At 39.8% G+C, this 16755-nt stretch overlaps 1 protein-coding gene across 1 annotated transcript in view; it reads left to right on the top strand.

Moving 5' to 3' along the window:
- LOC122549715 (antizyme inhibitor 2-like) overlaps nucleotides 1-13216 on the top strand; it is a 27454-nt gene extending 14238 nt beyond the window's left edge. The window contains exons 3-6 of the mRNA XM_043689600.1: nucleotides 3432-3596; nucleotides 7027-7139; nucleotides 11512-11726; nucleotides 11882-13216. Of these exons, the coding sequence (XP_043545535.1) occupies nucleotides 7053-7139; nucleotides 11512-11726; nucleotides 11882-11996 (417 nt within the window). The 5' untranslated portion in view covers nucleotides 3432-3596; nucleotides 7027-7052 and the 3' untranslated portion in view covers nucleotides 11997-13216. The remainder of the gene's footprint in view (nucleotides 1-3431; nucleotides 3597-7026; nucleotides 7140-11511; nucleotides 11727-11881) is intronic.
- Nucleotides 13217-16755: the final 3539 nt, after the last annotated feature.

The following is a 16755-nucleotide window of genomic DNA, read 5'->3' as shown; positions in this document are numbered from 1 at the left end:
ACATTTGAAACTGAATGTGTGTACACAAGCACATATACACACACAGTTGCTCTTTTAAACTTCACATTACCCTCTGTTTTCAGCTCCACTTACCCTTTTACTCTTGAATTAATCTTCAAAGTTTTTTCTGAGTAGTCCTGAGAAGGAAGACCAACATGTATACCAGTCTATAGCAAGTTCATATTTGATTGTCAAGAAGGGATCAGGGACTTTAGAAAGCCTGAGAAGAAGGGGAGGCACAGCAAGGTTTAGGAGACTAAAGTGAAAGGGGAAGGAATGTCCTGGGGGTGGGGAACCTCAACTGGAATACAGCAGCCACTAGTGGAGATTACGCCCTTCCTTCCCATTTTTATAGCTGGGATGATAAAATGGTGGGCTTGCCTTCTTCGTTGCACCTTTCTCAGCCTTACTTTGTATTACAGCAGGTCTGTATACAGACATTTAATTTGGCTAGTGATTGGTTTGTGAGGGAACAGGCTGCACAATGCTCCATCTTTCCAATGTATTCCTTTTGACGGGCGGGGGGCTGTGACTGAGTAGAAAGTCGGATCGTTTACCATCGTCCTATTTTACATGTGCCTCCCAGGTGCAAATATGCCAGTAGCATGGCTGTACAATTCACTGGGAAGCATTGGGGTCTCAGCAGATTTGAAAGAGCAGGAGGCCAAGACCTGAAACTGCGAGGTAAATATGGCAAATTACTTGCAAGTTATCATTTTCTGAGACTCTGTTAGTCCTGTGGGTTAGACAATGGAAAACTAAATGTCATGTGATTGATTCAGAAACAACACCTACTGATACAGCAATCACAAGTTTACTGAAATGTGCTAACTGTTTGGAATACTTTAATAAATGGTTAATAAATGGTCCGTGCAGGTTATTCCTATCAGTGGCCAAGACTCTGCTCACTATCATCATAAAAACTAGGCTCGGGGGTGCCTAGTCTACTTAAACAGGTTTCAGTAAGAAAAAGTAGATGTGTTATTGGTTAAAATAAATTGGAGACTGGTTATATTATTTGATGAATTCTTTACCGGAATGAACCGGGAGGCCTGGCTTCAAGACCCAGCTGCTCCAGAGGCATGTGATAACACAAGTCCTGCTGGAACATTCATGTATTAGGCATTTCATTGTAAAATTAATATTTTGACTGCATGAAATTAATTGTGTTTTCAATTGAAATTCCAATTCAATCACGAGGTGTAAAAGAAATATTTGTTTCCACATGACTTAATGCAACTAAAATTAGAATGAATTACCATTGTAACTGAATCCTCATGGACAGTACCTTTTTTTTTAACCCAAAAAGAGAATTTGAATTGATTGCAATTGGAACTTTGCAATTATACACCAGTTAACAGGAGTCTTTTTCCATCACCCCTCTCCATCCCTGGCCCTACAGCCTAATTCTTTTTATTTTATGCTAATTGGCCTAACCTAATTTTGGCATTCCATTCAAACAGCTATTTGAATGTGGCAGTATGCATATTCTGTTTCACAGGATTATTACCATAACATATTTATCCAAAGTAAAGAATAATATGCTGTTTTAAATTGAAGGCGGTGTCAAATTTATGGCACTTCATTTGAAACGGAGCTTCAAAAATTTATTGAAAGTAAAATTGGCCTTTTTTTGATGTGTTCAAATTTTTTGACCTGAAAGGCTGCTGTAAAAATACACTTTCAATCATGAAATTTTATGCCTAACATATCCATAAGTTCCACTATCTTCTAAATTATTTTTCTTGCCCTAATTTACTCAAAAGCAATGAGTGCAGATGACGTTAGGAAATAGGTGTGTGCAAATGCATTTAACAAATTATTCCGGATTCAATTTGTTCATTGATTTTTGTTGAGTTGATCATGGTCAAATACATAAAATTCTATGCTAAACATAGTAAAATGTGGCATTAGGTGCTGGTTGAAGTGGATAAATACTCATTCTGCAGAAATAAAGGCAGCTATGTGTTAATACAGAGGACATTGTATACTGTATAAACTGTTTGTGTCCCACAATGATTTTTTTGGTGAACACCTCCATTTAAGACAACAATTAAAGAGCTATAGAACCCAATGGATTGACATTTCACTGGCAAATATTTTTTGATCAACCTAATCAAAGGTATAATTGCACATCTATCCAAAACAAGAGGTCATAATCTTATCACATTAGAGCATCACCATTTAGGATTTACACTAAGGTCACTAATGTAACCTCACTATATAATAAAAATGAGGTAACAAGAAATCAGGGAGTGATAGGTCATTTAGCCTGACAACAATAGTGGGGTCAATGCTGAAGTCCATTATAAAAACATTTAATAATGGAGCACTTGGTAAACAGCGACTGGATTGGAAAGGGAGAACATGCTTTTATTGGATGTAACTTGCAGAGTTAATAAGGTGGAGCCAGTGTATGTGGTTTAATTGGATTTACATGATACCTTATTGAAAGCGGACTGTAAGAGATTAGCAAGTAAAATTAAAATGCATGGGGTTGGAGTATAATGTAACTGACATGGATAATGAACTGGTTGACAAACAGGAGGAATAAGTTGGTCTTTTTCTGAATACTAGTAAGTGACCAGTGGGCTACGACATGGATCAGTGCTAGGACCACCAGCTATTCACTATTTAATAAATGAGGTAGAGAGAAATCAGGGAGTGATAGGTCATTTAGCCTGACAACAATAGTGGGGTCAATGCTGGAGTCCATTATAAAAAGATTTAATAATGGAGCACTTGGTAAACAGCGACTGGATTGGAAAGGGAGAACATGCTTTTATTGGATGTAACTTGCAGAGTTAATGTCACACTTTGTCAAATAATAATTAATTATGAATGATGGAATACATGAATGCATTATCCTTCATTAAATTCCATGAGAACTTCATTTATGCTATCCCTATTAATTTGCTTAAAGCCAACAGATTTAAGAACATGTTTTTCTCCACTGTTATCATACTTATGAACAGACCTCTCACATATTAGAGTTAATTTTTCTGTGTACCTTCTCCCTCGCTGGAATGCTATGTGCTGCATTCTGCTCTACTATCCTGATGTACTTATGTAAGGTATGATTTGCATGGTTAGCATGCAGAACAGTAATTTTCACAGTACCTCGGTATGTGACAATAATAAATTAAATCAAACTAAATTAAATCCTGCTTTGGAGATGCCGGTATTGGACTGGGGTGTACAAAGTTAAAACAAATCACATCACACCAGGTTATAGTCCAACAGGTTTAATTGAAAGCACTCACTTTTGGAGCGCTGCTCCTTTATCCACAACCACCTGGTGAAGCAGCAGTGTTCCAAAAGCTAGTGCTTCCAATTAAACCTGTTGGACTATAGCTTGGTATCATGTGATTTTTAAATTAAATCCAAACGCTAGTTATCTGACCATAATCTCTCATTCTTTTCCTCGTTTTAGGTAGCAGCAGAGATCAATCCTGCATTGGATATTTATTTTCCTGACAAAACTGAAGTGCAGATAATCGCTGAACCAGGCCGGTATTATGTGACCTCACCTTTCACACTGGTTGTGAATATCATCGCTAGAAAAATAGTTGAAAAGTCTCAACCCAACTCCAATGGTAATTTTCATCTTCATCAAAAGATGAAAATTTTAGGATCATAGAATCATTGAATCCCTAGTATGGAAACAGGTCCTTTGGCCCAATAAATTCACACTGACCCTCCAAAGAGTAACCCACTGAGACCCTCCCCTATTATCCTATATTTATCTCTGACTAATGCACCTAACCTACACATCCCTGAACACCATGGACAATTTAGCATGGCCGAATCACCTAACCTGCACATTTTTTGATTGGGGGAGGAAACCAGAGCACCCAGAGGAATCCCATGCAGACACAGGGTGAACATGTGGAGTATGCACAGACTCCTGAGGCTGGAATCAAAACCAGGTCCCTGGCGCTCTGAGGCAGCAGTGCTAACCACTGAGCCATGTGCCAGGATCTGTGCAAACGTCTCCATCTCTGAGTTAGTGAGTTTTGGGAGAGATCTAACTTACTTACCTGATATTTAGAAACAAACACAGAAATTGCTGGAAACACTCAGGAGGTCTGGTAACATCAGGGAAGAAATCACAGATAACAATTTGGATCCACTGACCTTTCTCCAGGAAGTCAACTAAATACAATAGGGAAAAGAGCAGATCAAGGGTGAGGATTCCTATGTACAAATAACTCGTCTCCTGACTTCCCAAGGCTTGTCCACCATCCACAAGAGTGTAATGGAACTCACCCCACTTTCTTACTGAGTGCAGATCAAACAACACCGAAGAAGTTTGACACTATTCAGGACAAAACATCCCGCTTGATCGGCGTAACATCCACTTTCTCCACCACTGATGCTCAGTGGCACAGTGTGCACCATCTACAAGATACACTGCAGAGATTCACTAAAGCTCCTTAGTCAGCACTTTCAAAACCCAAAACCACATCTAACTAGAAGAATGAGGTTCCAAATACACAGGAACACCACCTGAAAATTCTTCTCTAAAGGCTTTTACCATCAACCTTGGCAATTTTTCACAATTCCTTCAATGTTTCTGGATCAGAATCCTGGACAACCTCTCTAATAGCATTCTTGGTATATTCTAGGACTACAGTGGTTCAAGAAGGTAGTCTACTACCACCTTCTCAAGAGCAACTGGAGCAATAAATCTCGCCCGCTCGGATCCAAATTGTTATCCCATTGATTACAGTTTTGCTCGGGCCCCCTCATACTACACTCAGTCAAATGCAGTCTTGATGTCAAGAGTTGTCAGCCTTGCCTCACTTCTGGAATTCAGCACATCAATTGATAATGGGAAGTAGGGAAATGGTGGAGCTGTAATTATGTAGTTGTCTTCACTGAAGAAGACTTCTCAAAGATACTTGAAAATGAAGCTTGAATGGGAGGGAGCAACCTAGAAGAGAGAACAGATGGTCAGAAAGCAACAAGAAGACTGAAAAGACCGCCGGACTGGGTGCCTGCTTTCTAGGACTACTATAAAATCTCAGCTGAGGTAGTGAATGTATGGATTTTCATCTTAGGTTTAATCAAAATTCCTTATGTTCTGGAAGGATGCCACCAGATTGGGACATATTTCATGTAACATCTCTGTTCAAGAAAGTAGGTAGCCATTGCCTAACATCCCTTGGGGAGTTGCTGAATTCCATTATTAAGGAGATTATAGCAACTGATAGAAACTCATAACATGATTAACATGAAGCATCAACATAGCTTTGTAAAAGGAAGATTCTATTTTTTTTAATGGAAGCACCTAACAAGGTGAATACAAAGGAATCCAAAGATTAGCTGTTCTTGCTCATAATAAAAGGGACAAACAGATGGATTTTATTGTCTCATTATTTTACTATATTTTTCACTGTAAAATTCAAGTGAAAAGTTTCCATTGTCACCATAATCCAGTGCCATTTAAAATAGTTTAAGAATAACAAAAAAAAAGATATACTTAAAGGGAGTCCATAATCCTTCTGCCACTGCTTTGTCAGTGGTGTCAGTGCACTGCTCCACAGGCACCATTTTTTGCCACTGGGCTGATGTTGCCTCAATGAATGCAGCTGATGTTCGGCTGTATCCTTGCTCCTCTGCCAGATGCCCCCTAGACACTGCTGCTACAGACACGCTCCGAACTCACCAGTCACCCCGCTGCCACTGCCACAGTCGCTTTTGCATGAATAAAGAATTAGGTGGAACATCAGTATAAGAAGAAAAGAATCATACTTACGATAACCTGCATTCCTGAACCCAACACCCGTTCGCTGAACCTTGACTTATGTCTATCCACCTGCTCCCTCTGAACCAGCAAATTCCTCAAACCTCTGCCTTCTTGACCTTCCAACCCTATGGGCCCTCCTCCAAAACCTCACATTGACCATATGTCTCATCCCATTTTCCTCAACTCAACCTAACTCACTGCCACTCTACCCAATACCGCCAAACACTTCACCAAACCATCCAGCTGCCAAACTGCCATTCCACCATCATGCCATCTCACCAATTCACATTCATTCACTAACATACTGGAAAACTGTTTAAATATCCCAAAGTATTCGAATATGCTGGTGATTGAACCAATACCAGAATATGCCATCTAGTGCCATAAGGGAGCTGGCTTGGTTTCCTTGACGAAGGGGAGTGCTGATATTTGGTATGCTCCACATTTCTGAAGAGGCTGGATTCAGAAATCTTGGTCAAAAATGCAGTGCCTCGCAATAGTGGAAATCAGTAACAAGGGATAGCAATCTGATTATAAAATTGGTCAGGCTCTTACTCCTTGATTATTGTTCAGTAACTTATTTTATGTGTTTTCTGAAACAGACAGGATCAGACTAGCATCTGATGCACCCAGCATAAAATTATATAGCAAAGAATGGGGCCATTCACTCCATTGGAGTCTGTGCTGGCATTTTAATTAGTTTCATTCCCCACTGTTCTTTTTCTTCATAACCCTATAATTCTTTTCTTTACAAGTATTTATCCAATTTTTTTTGTCAAACTAACAATGAAAATTGTTTCCCCAACCTTTCAAACTGTACATACCAGATGAATGTAGCCTGTTGTAATTCGCATGAAAAGACGTGTCAGCTGAGGGTAAGAGTATGCACTGTTTGTTAAGTGCAACATCAAAATGAACCAATAGAGTACTTTTCCACTTATTTGTTACTGTCATTAAATCTTTCTAGTTCACAATCCAGTAATTTGGACACATGCAGCCCATGTAAACAATGACAACTGAGAAGTGATGCTGCATCTTGGCAGCACTCAAGCAGACAATTCCTTCCAGAAATAGAAAACATTAGAAACTAAAATGAAATCAGGCACCTGTTCTACCAATTATCTTTCCTGATTGTGGGAGACAAGGTGGCACAAATGTCAACAAAGAAGAAGAACTTTCTTCTTCACCTTCATAATCCTTTTTGACCATCACAATGGCAATTTAGAAATCTATTTGTGAGTCTTTCAATAAGTCTTCAATTCTTTTTTCCTTAGATGAGGAGGCCGGGAATGAGAAGACCATGATGTATTATTTAAATGATGGGCTGTATGGTTCTTTCTGTAACTTTGCAAACTATCGTGGCCTATTGAAGCCAATCCTCTATAAAGTAAGAGTTTTAGAAAAGACTTTTATAATATAAGCATTGTATAATATAAGAATGATGTTTTATTGTTGTAAATTGTTGCAGCCTACTGAAGATCAATTATTTCTACTTATTTAGCACCAACAAGAAGTGAATAAAAACATGTTCAAAGACTTAGGTTATTAGAAGCTTCTTAAAAGAGATTAAAATAGAGAAATTGGGAAATTTGTGCTGTTTTTTGAGGGACTTTGAAAGCTTAAGTCCAAGGCAGCTGAAGTTCCAGCTGAAAATATTGGAAGAATTAAAACCAGACTTACGTAAGAAAGAAAGAACATAAAAAAGGAAATTAGAATCAGAGGAGCTCAGAGATCAATGAGGGATGCAAAGCTGGATGGTTACAGAAATGAGGAAGAATGGGGCCATTGAAGAATTGAAAACAATGTTGAAGATTTTAAAATCAAAACATTACTGGACGAGGTACCAATGTAGGCCCAGTGTGAAGGATGAACAGGAGGCTGAGTGTTGAAATAGCTCACATTTATAGAGTGTGGAAGTAACCAGCTAGGACATTGTTGAAATAGTCAAGAGAACAAGGATATGGACGGTGGTTGCAGTAGAAGATGAGCTGGTCCAATACAGAAATAGACCTCTGATGTTGTGCTGGATCACATATAGGACCATAGAAATAATATAAAAACATTGCATTGTAGAAGCTTCCCTGATATTTAGGAATATTTTTCAGAGGGCAATTTAAAAGCTGTGATAATGGGAGTAAAGGTAGAGGTTAGCCCTAACCCTAAAACTATTCAAGATTAATTGAAATTGCTTCATTAAGTGGTTGCCAGAAAATGCACTCTTTGACATAAAGGGAATATTTGAAGTAGGGAATATTCCTTCTTAAGAAGGAAGGAAAGCTTTATCCGTTGACATATATGTCAGAGAAGGAGTCAATAACGTGACCATGGGGATCCAAGATGGTAGCATCCTGTTAGGATCACGTTTGCTGGGCTCCGCGCTGCAACATCGACATGACAGAGCCAGAACCCATCCCAAACACTTAACTGTGAGTAAAATCACAGTAAAGGAGCTAGAAACCTGAAAAAAAAATCTATTTACCTATGCTCTTGCAGTTGGAAATTGCCAACGAAAGAAGCTTGCCTTGGGCCGGGGCCATGGTCCAGCCCTCTGAAGTAGCGGGCTTGCTTACTCACTAGACCCTGGTTGAGAAGCTTGCTAAATCTCGAGGTCCTGGGGAAGCAGATCCAGGAAAAAATTGAGGAGAAGCTGGCTCCTGTATCTGCTATGCTGGAAGACTTGGGGAAAAAGGAGTGATGAGCTTGAGCACCAGGCTAGGGGTAGAGCCAGAGACTGACGCCTCCAAGAGCTGGATTGAAGCCCTGGAAACACAGGTCCATGGTCTGTTGGATCTGGTAGACGATCTCGAAAACAGAGGCAGAAGAAAGAACCTGCACGTTTTTGGCATACCAGAGGGTACGGAATGTGAGCAGCCGGCAGAGCTCTTCAAGAAATGGTTTCTGGAATTTCTTGGGTTGAAGGTTGAAAAGGGTAGGATAACAATTGAGAGAGCCCACCAGATCGCAGCACGAAAACCAAGTGCGGATCAGTGCCCACGCTCTGTCCTGGTAAGGTTCCATCATGATAAAGACAAACAGCGGAGGGATCAGAGGGCATTGGTATGTGGCGGCTCCAGAATCATGGTTTTTCAGGACTTCTCAGCATCAGTGGTCTGGAAAAGGAAGTCCTAGGTTGGCATCAAGAGGAGATTGAGAGAGCTTAGTATCCAGCATTCTTTAAGATATTCAGCAGTGCCTCGGATCAATCATAATGGATTCATACATTTGTTCAACTCATCAGAGAAAGCAAAGAACTTTGTGGACACATTGACTTAAGTCAAACAGCTGAAAGGCGTAGAGGACAGGGCTGTTCGGGTTTGCTTTTTTTTAAACAAGGAGTTGGTGGAGTCTCCTTTCTAGTAATAAGTTGCGTGAAATGATGTCCGGGGCAGATAGAGTATTTATCTTTGATTTCTATGTTAAGGGACTGGTGACATTTATTTTTAGTTTACTTATTTATAGTATTAACCTTGCTCTTGGGTGTTCTTTTTTGTCTCTACTGGTTGGTATATGTGGCGTGACCCTAACTGGTAGAAGTTGAGAGGGCAGTTGGGATGGTTAGTAGGATTGTAGGATGTGTAAGTACCCCCTTTGAATGGTGGCTTCTCGGGTTGTAAGATCAGTTTTGCGAAGTCAGAGGCCATGCCCTCGGTCTCCCGAGTGTGTCTGATCCTGAAGGCGGATCTTGGTTCCCCTTTAGAGGGTCGCAGGAGGGCTTTCTTAACTTAGGTATATTTATTACTCCCGTTTTTGATCGGCTATTTAAAGCCAATTTTGCACATTTATTCGACAAAATCAAGCAGGACCTTCGTAAATGGGAGGCAATTCCAATCTCTTGGATAGGTCAGATAGACATCATTAAAATGAACATTCTGCCCCGCCTGTTGCTTCCTATGTGAATGCTTCCTCTGCTTTTTACTAAGCAAATATTTAGAAGACCAAACAGCTGTTTTAATTCTATTATCTGATATCGCAAGCGGCCCCTAATTAAATTGACTAAATTGCAGTTACTTTACAGATTGGGAGGAGTGGGCCTCCCAAATATCAAAAACTATCAGTTAAGCTCGTTGCTATCTTACTTGAATGATTGAGTGAGGGTTCGCCCAGGCCCACATCTCAGGCAAGATGGCCCCTTATTAGCCTGCTGTTCTTAGACAAAAATGAGGACAGTTAAGGAAGATTGCCGGAGCCCAACAGTCATCAATACTGTCAAGGCGTGGAGGGCAATGCGTCAGGGTGAGGGCTATTTTGCCAATGCATCATTTTTGACACTAATACTTGGCAATAAGGGGAGACCTCATCGGAGCATATCAGATTGGCAGGGTAAACATGAAGAGGTTCTTACTCCTTGTGAGAGTGTCTAGGACCAGAAGGTGGAATCTCAGAGTAAGGAGTCTTAATTTAAGTCAAAAATGAGGAAGAATTTTTTTTCTGTCAGAGGATGGTGTATCTATGGAAAGGTTTACCACACAGGTCAAGATTAGATTGTTCAGTGTATATTCAAGTCTGATCCAGACAGATTTTTGATCAGAAAGGAAACCAAGAGTTATGGGCACAAGGTAGGAAAGTAGAGCTGAGGATCATCAGATCAGCCATGGACATGCTGAATGATGCAGCAGACGAAATGGACAGAATGGCCCACCTCTGTTTCTCAAGCTTATTGCATTAAACAACGATGGACAAAGGAACCTAAGCACAAAATACTTCAGTGCAAGAACGCAGTATGCAAGGATAGAGTCACAGAATCATACAGCATGGAAACAGTCCTTTCAGTCCAACTAGTCCATGCTCACTATATTCCCAAATTAAACTACTCCCACCGGTCTGCACTTGGCCCGTATCATGTTCTTACCTGAAAGACTTCTAAACGCTGTATTATATCTGCACACACCACCTCCTCTGGAAGTTCATTCCACACATGCTCCATTTTCTGTGGAAAAGAATTGCCTCTCATGTCTTTTTAAAATATTTCTTCTCTCACCTTAAAAATAATCCCCCTCATCTCAAAATCCCCCTTCATATAGAAAAGAAACCTGCCATTCACCTTATCTGTACCCCTCATTATTTTATCAACCTTTCTCACTTCAATCAACTCCCTATGCTCCAATGAAATAAGTCCCAGCCTATCCATATAACTCAAGCCCTCCATTCTCAGCAGCATCCTGGCAAATGTCTTCTGAACCCTCTACAGCTTAATAATATCCCTCTTATAACAGGGTGACCAGACTGGACACAGTACTCCAGAAAAGATCTCACCAACCACCAACATCCTGTGCAACTGCAACGTAATGTCCCACGTTCTATACTTAAAGGTCTCAGCAATGAAAGCAACCGTGCTAAATGCCTTCTTAATCACCCTATCTATATGTGAAAATGATTCATGATAATTTGAACAATGAACAGATACTGGGGCATAAAAAAAACTCTGGAGTATTCAGGAGATAGGAGAATGCTCTCAAGTGACATGGGGCCTAATGTAAAGTTGAACTCAGCTGGGAAACAGCCTTCGCCATCTGTATTTAGCTTTGTAACTTAAACATGCTCATACAGTCATTAACAAAGAAGTGAGAACCCATAAATTTATAGCAATGAGAAAGGAAATAGCAATGACCAACACATACAGGATCTTGTCTTTGCGTGCTGATGCAAAATGGGTGGTAGTCAATCAGCCTTACGTTTTACATCTCTCCACATTATTTTTCCATTCACTTCCTCACAGATTACATTTTTAAGAAAGTTGACCTGGTATTTATTTCTCACAGAAACACTCCCTGGACCAAAAGCTGTATAACACCAGGATTTGGGGACCCACTTGTGATTCAAGGGATCATATTTCCGATGCCTGGATGCTGCCTGAACTGGAGATTGGAGACTGGTTGCTCTTTAAAAACAATGGAGCATACACCATCAGCATCTCAACCATGTTCAATGGTTTTCATGCAGCCCCAACGTACTATGCAATATCAGAGGAGACCTGGTAAGGAAAAGAGAATGGCACTCCATAATTTTAGAAACTGTGATGCTGGATATTATGTTACATCTTATTGTTGCAAATAGATTCCTTTGCACAGTTTATTTACACAGATATGTTTAGTGATATTTGGGATTTAATCTGTGAAACTTTCCACACAGGGAAACCCTTCAGAATATAAAGAAAGAAATACAATCTCCAGTGGAAGAACAGGATGATGTAGACACTCAATCTGGTCATCAGACAATAAGATTTAGGATTGAAGCAGCCATTTAGCCCGTCGTTGCTGCTTTATCACCTATTGCGATCAAGACTAATTGGATAATCCTTAACTCCATTTGCCTGCTTTTTCCCTAAAATCCTTGTCTCCCTTACTGACTAAAATTTGTCTTTCCCAGCCTTCAACACTCTTAATGATCCAGCCTGTGATAAAGAATTCCACAAATTTACTCCCCTCTGACAAAACAAATTCCTCCTCATCCCTGTCTTAAATGTATATCCCATAGTCTGAGATTATGCCCTCTGTTCTCATAATCTCCCACAAGGGAAAACAACCTTTTTACATTTCCCATGTCAAGTCTGCTAAAGAACTTTGTTTAAATAAGACCTCCACTCCTTCTAATCTCCAATAAGTACAGACTCAATGTACTCAATCTGTGACCCTTCCATACCTGCAATAAGCGTCGTGAATGTCTGCACTGCCTCCAATGCCATGTATATTTCCTTAGATAAGGGTATCAAAACGGTTCAGAGTATTCTAGGTGTGATCTGCAACATTTTAACAAGAATTCTCTCTTTTGAAACAGTGATGCATATCCCTTTTATCATCAATATGAGTGATGAAAATAATTCTTATTCCTCCAACATTTGTATAAACATACATTAGCTTGGCTTTAATTTACACCTTGCTGATATACTGTGATGTATTAAATTGCTAACAATCGATGTTAAATGTTTAGCTTCTTTGTTATGACAATTTTTCACTTTCCGAGTTATACCATCCAGATGAATCGTCAGAAAGCCAGAAAAGCAATTCTAAAAATAAATTTTCTTCTGCTACACTGTTTGGTTTTCAAAATTAAATGTATGTTAATGGACACAAGTTAATTTAATGGGATAATTTAATCATCAACAAACTGATGGAAAGAATTACGCTTTCTCCAACATTTTCCCAGCTTCGTATTCTCTTGTCTTCTATTACATTGTAAGGTGAAAGTAATTATTTTAAACATCAAGCATTCAATTCCGGGATTTTACTAAATATTTAGAATTTATCATTTATCATCATTTAAAGAAACACGTGTGCAAGATTGTGCTTGTGTCAATAGGATAGTACTGTGCATTTTCCTACTCCTCGTAGTGCACTGTATATTAATCATAATCTAAATCTACGAGGTGATTCGTAACCTGTTGACCAACTGAAGTAAAGATTTCAATAACTTATCGTTCCCATAATTTCTTGTATTACATCATGTCATTAAAGAAAGTATTCTGCATCTGTTTTATACAAATCAAAGTGTTATAATTGGCAAAACAAATATTCATGTTTGCACGTCTTTTGCTGTTTGTCATATTTATGAAGGCTTTATGAGATGATTTCTAAAATCTGGTACATATTTTAGCTCCAGAAAAGCACAATGTGCCTTAGTTCCACACAGAAACCTTGTGCTTTGGGCTCAGACAGAAAGATCATGTTGTTAGGTTTTCATTAGGTAACAATGTTACCTAAAGTTTACTCAGTTTTCTTTCCTTTATGGGCATTAATGGGAAATAAGGAAATAAAAGAGGATTTGAATAAGTACTTTGATTTCATATTCACAGTAAAAACACAAAATGCTATTCAAGAGTAGTGGAGATTTAGAGGGAAATTAAAACATCCATTATCATCAGATAAAAAGTAACAGGTTAACTGTTGGATATTAAGCTGCCACATCCCTTGGGTCTGACGACCTACATTCTAGACTCTTAAAAGAAGTGACTGCTGACGTGGTGGATGCATTAGTAATCTTCCAAAATTCTCTGAAAAGGTCCACACAGATAGAAAATTGCAAATGTATCATCTCTATTATAGGTCATTTAGCCCAATGTCTGTCATTGAGACATATTAGAATTCCAAATTAAAGTTGTAACAGTAGAACATTTCAAAAAGTAGAAACAGTCAATACAGCTTTATGAAAGGGAGTCATACTTGACAGATTGATCTGAATTCTTGTAGCACTGGGACTTCAACTGTTCAATCTAAGTTGATAATTTGAATGAAAGAACCAACTTTAATGTAACCATAGTTTCTGATGATGCGAAAAAAGGTCTGAACATTAGGAAGTTCACAGGGTCTGCAAAGGAACAAAGATAGGTTAAGTGAGTGTGCAAGCTGAAGTGTAATGTGGGAAAGTGAAAGAAGGCCTATTTTGCTTGGAAGAACAGTAAAGAAGAACATTATTTATAGAGAGAGACTACGGAGTCCTGCGTCATAGATAGATCTGGGTTGTCTTGTATGCTAATGACAAAAAGTCAGCATGCAGATATAGCAAGTGAGTAGTGTATTAGGACGAATTTCTCTTCGAGAGTTGTTAAAGTTTGGAATTCTCTCCCTCTGTGAGCAATGGAGACTTGAAAATATTTTCAAGGCTGAGATAGACTTTTTTTTGAATGACAAGGGGGTCAATCAGCCTGATATGGTTATACTCACAGAATCATATGATGCACAAGACATCCCAGACTACACCATCACCATCCGTCCTGACCTGGTAGACAGTAAAGAGGGAACTGCTGCAAGAGTCAGAGTCATAGAGATGTACAGCATGGAAACGGACCCTTCGGTTCAACTCATCCATGCCAATTAGATATCCTAACCTAATCTAGTCCCATTTGCCAGCACTTGGCCTATATCCCTCTCAACCCTTCCTATTTATATACCCATCCAAATGCCTTTTAAATGTTGTAATTGTACCAGCCTCCACCACTTCCTCTGGCAGCTCATTCCATACACGCACCACCCACTGCGTGAACAAGTTTCCCCTTAAGTCCCTTTTAATCTTTCCCCTCTCACCCTGAATTTATGCCTTTTCATTCTGAACTCCCCATCACAAGGGGAAAGGCCTTGTCTGTCTATCCTACCCATGCCCCTCATGATTTTATAAACCTCTAAGGTCACCCCACAGCTTCCAATGTTACTGAGAAAATAGGCCCAGCCTATTCAGGTCTCCCTGTAGCTCAAATCCTCCAATCCTGGCAACATTCTTGTAAATCTTTTCTGAACCCTTTCAAGTTTCACAACATCCTTCTGATAGGAAGGAGACCAGAACTGCATGCAATATTCCAAAAGTGGCCTAACTAATGTCCTGTACAGCTGCAACATGCCCTCCCAACTCCTACACTCAATTCTCTGTTCAAAAAAAGGAAAGCATACCAAATGCCTTCTTCATTACCTTATCTTCATGCAACTCTACTTTCAAGGAACTATGAACCTGCACTTCAAACTCTCTTTGTTCAGCAACACTTACCAGGACCTTACCATTAAATGTATAAGTTCTGCTCTGATTTGCCTTTCCAAAAAGCAGCATCTCACATTTACCTAAATTAAACTCCATCTGCTGGACCCCATGAAGCCTCATGGGATTATGACAAACATGGGCAAGAAAACTTGTTGCTAGTCACCAATTCTCTCACTGAAGGGGTGGGTGCAACAAACATCCCAATTCTCAATAATGGGGGAGCCCAGTATGTCAGTGCAAAGGATGATGTTGAAGCATTCGCAACAATCTTCAGCCAGAAGTGCCAGGTGGATGATCCATCTTGGCCTCCTCCAAAGATCCCCAGCATCACAGATCCCAGTCTTCATTTCTGTGATATCAAGAAATGCTTGGAGGCAGTGGATACTGCAAAGGTTGTGGGCTCTGACAACATTCCAGCAATAGTGCTGAAATCTTGTACTCGAGAACGTACCGCACCCCAAGGCAACTTGTTCCACTTCAGCTACAATACTGTTTCCACCGGCATTTCCTCCGCCGGAGGCCAAGATGGATCATCCACCGGCATTTCCTCCGCCGGAAGAAACATCACAGAAGCGCTTCACAGGAGGCTCCCAAGCACTAAGGATGTCACCTAGACAGGGGACGAAACATCTGCAACACAAATTCCCAGCTTGGCAAACAGAACCACAACAACGAGCACTCGAGCTACAAATCTTCTCACAAACTTTGAACCCTTGGTTCATGCATAGACAAGAGCTGAGTTCTGGAGGTGAGGGAAGAGTGACAGCCCTTGACACCAAGGCTGCACTGATTAAGTGTGGCATCAAGGGGCCCTAGCAAAACCAGAGTCAATGGAAATTGGGGGCAAACTCTCCACTGTTGGAGTCATCCCTGACACAAAAAATTGTTGCGGTTGTTGAAAGGCATCTCTCCAGGGGTTCCTCAGGGTACAGTCAAAGGAACAACCATCTTCAAATGATTCATCAATGAATGCAGATATTCAAACCCATCTCCTCTCCCATCTGGTTGTCATTATAATTACAGTTACTCCAGTGTATTTGATATTTATAAACATTAAGATCAACAACGAGAAAAAAAAGGTATCCCATAAGCTTGACACAATCACCATGGGCACAATCACGATGGGCAATGTGTATGCCAAAAGTCAGGAGATCCTAGGATACAAGGAACTCCCTCGTTTTTTTAAATCCTTCCTATTATGTTAGTTGTTTTTAAATTCTAAATTATGTACACTATAGTGTGATTTTTTTATGAATACTGTATTACAATAATGTGCAGTATCGCAATGATTTACTGCTACATGTAACCATGTAAAATTACTGTGTGTAGCTGTGATGTGCCACACTTATTTTACATGCTCATTTAAGTACCTGATTCACATCTACAATGGCTTATGTTACAGATCACCTTTACCTCATAAACACTTCTCTCTCGTGACAAGCCCAACTCAACTTTGCACCTTTAGATAACAAATGACATCCACTAATGCTCTTTTCATTGAAGGAGGAGTGGTGTAGCAGCCTGTGACTGCTCAAGTAAAA

The sequence above is a fragment of the Chiloscyllium plagiosum genome, chromosome 5 (genome assembly GCF_004010195.1).
Source record: "Chiloscyllium plagiosum isolate BGI_BamShark_2017 chromosome 5, ASM401019v2, whole genome shotgun sequence".
Lineage (NCBI taxonomy): Eukaryota > Metazoa > Chordata > Chondrichthyes > Orectolobiformes > Hemiscylliidae > Chiloscyllium > Chiloscyllium plagiosum.
Note: the sequence above shows the minus strand (reverse complement) of the source record. Positions and strands in the feature narration are given on the sequence as shown.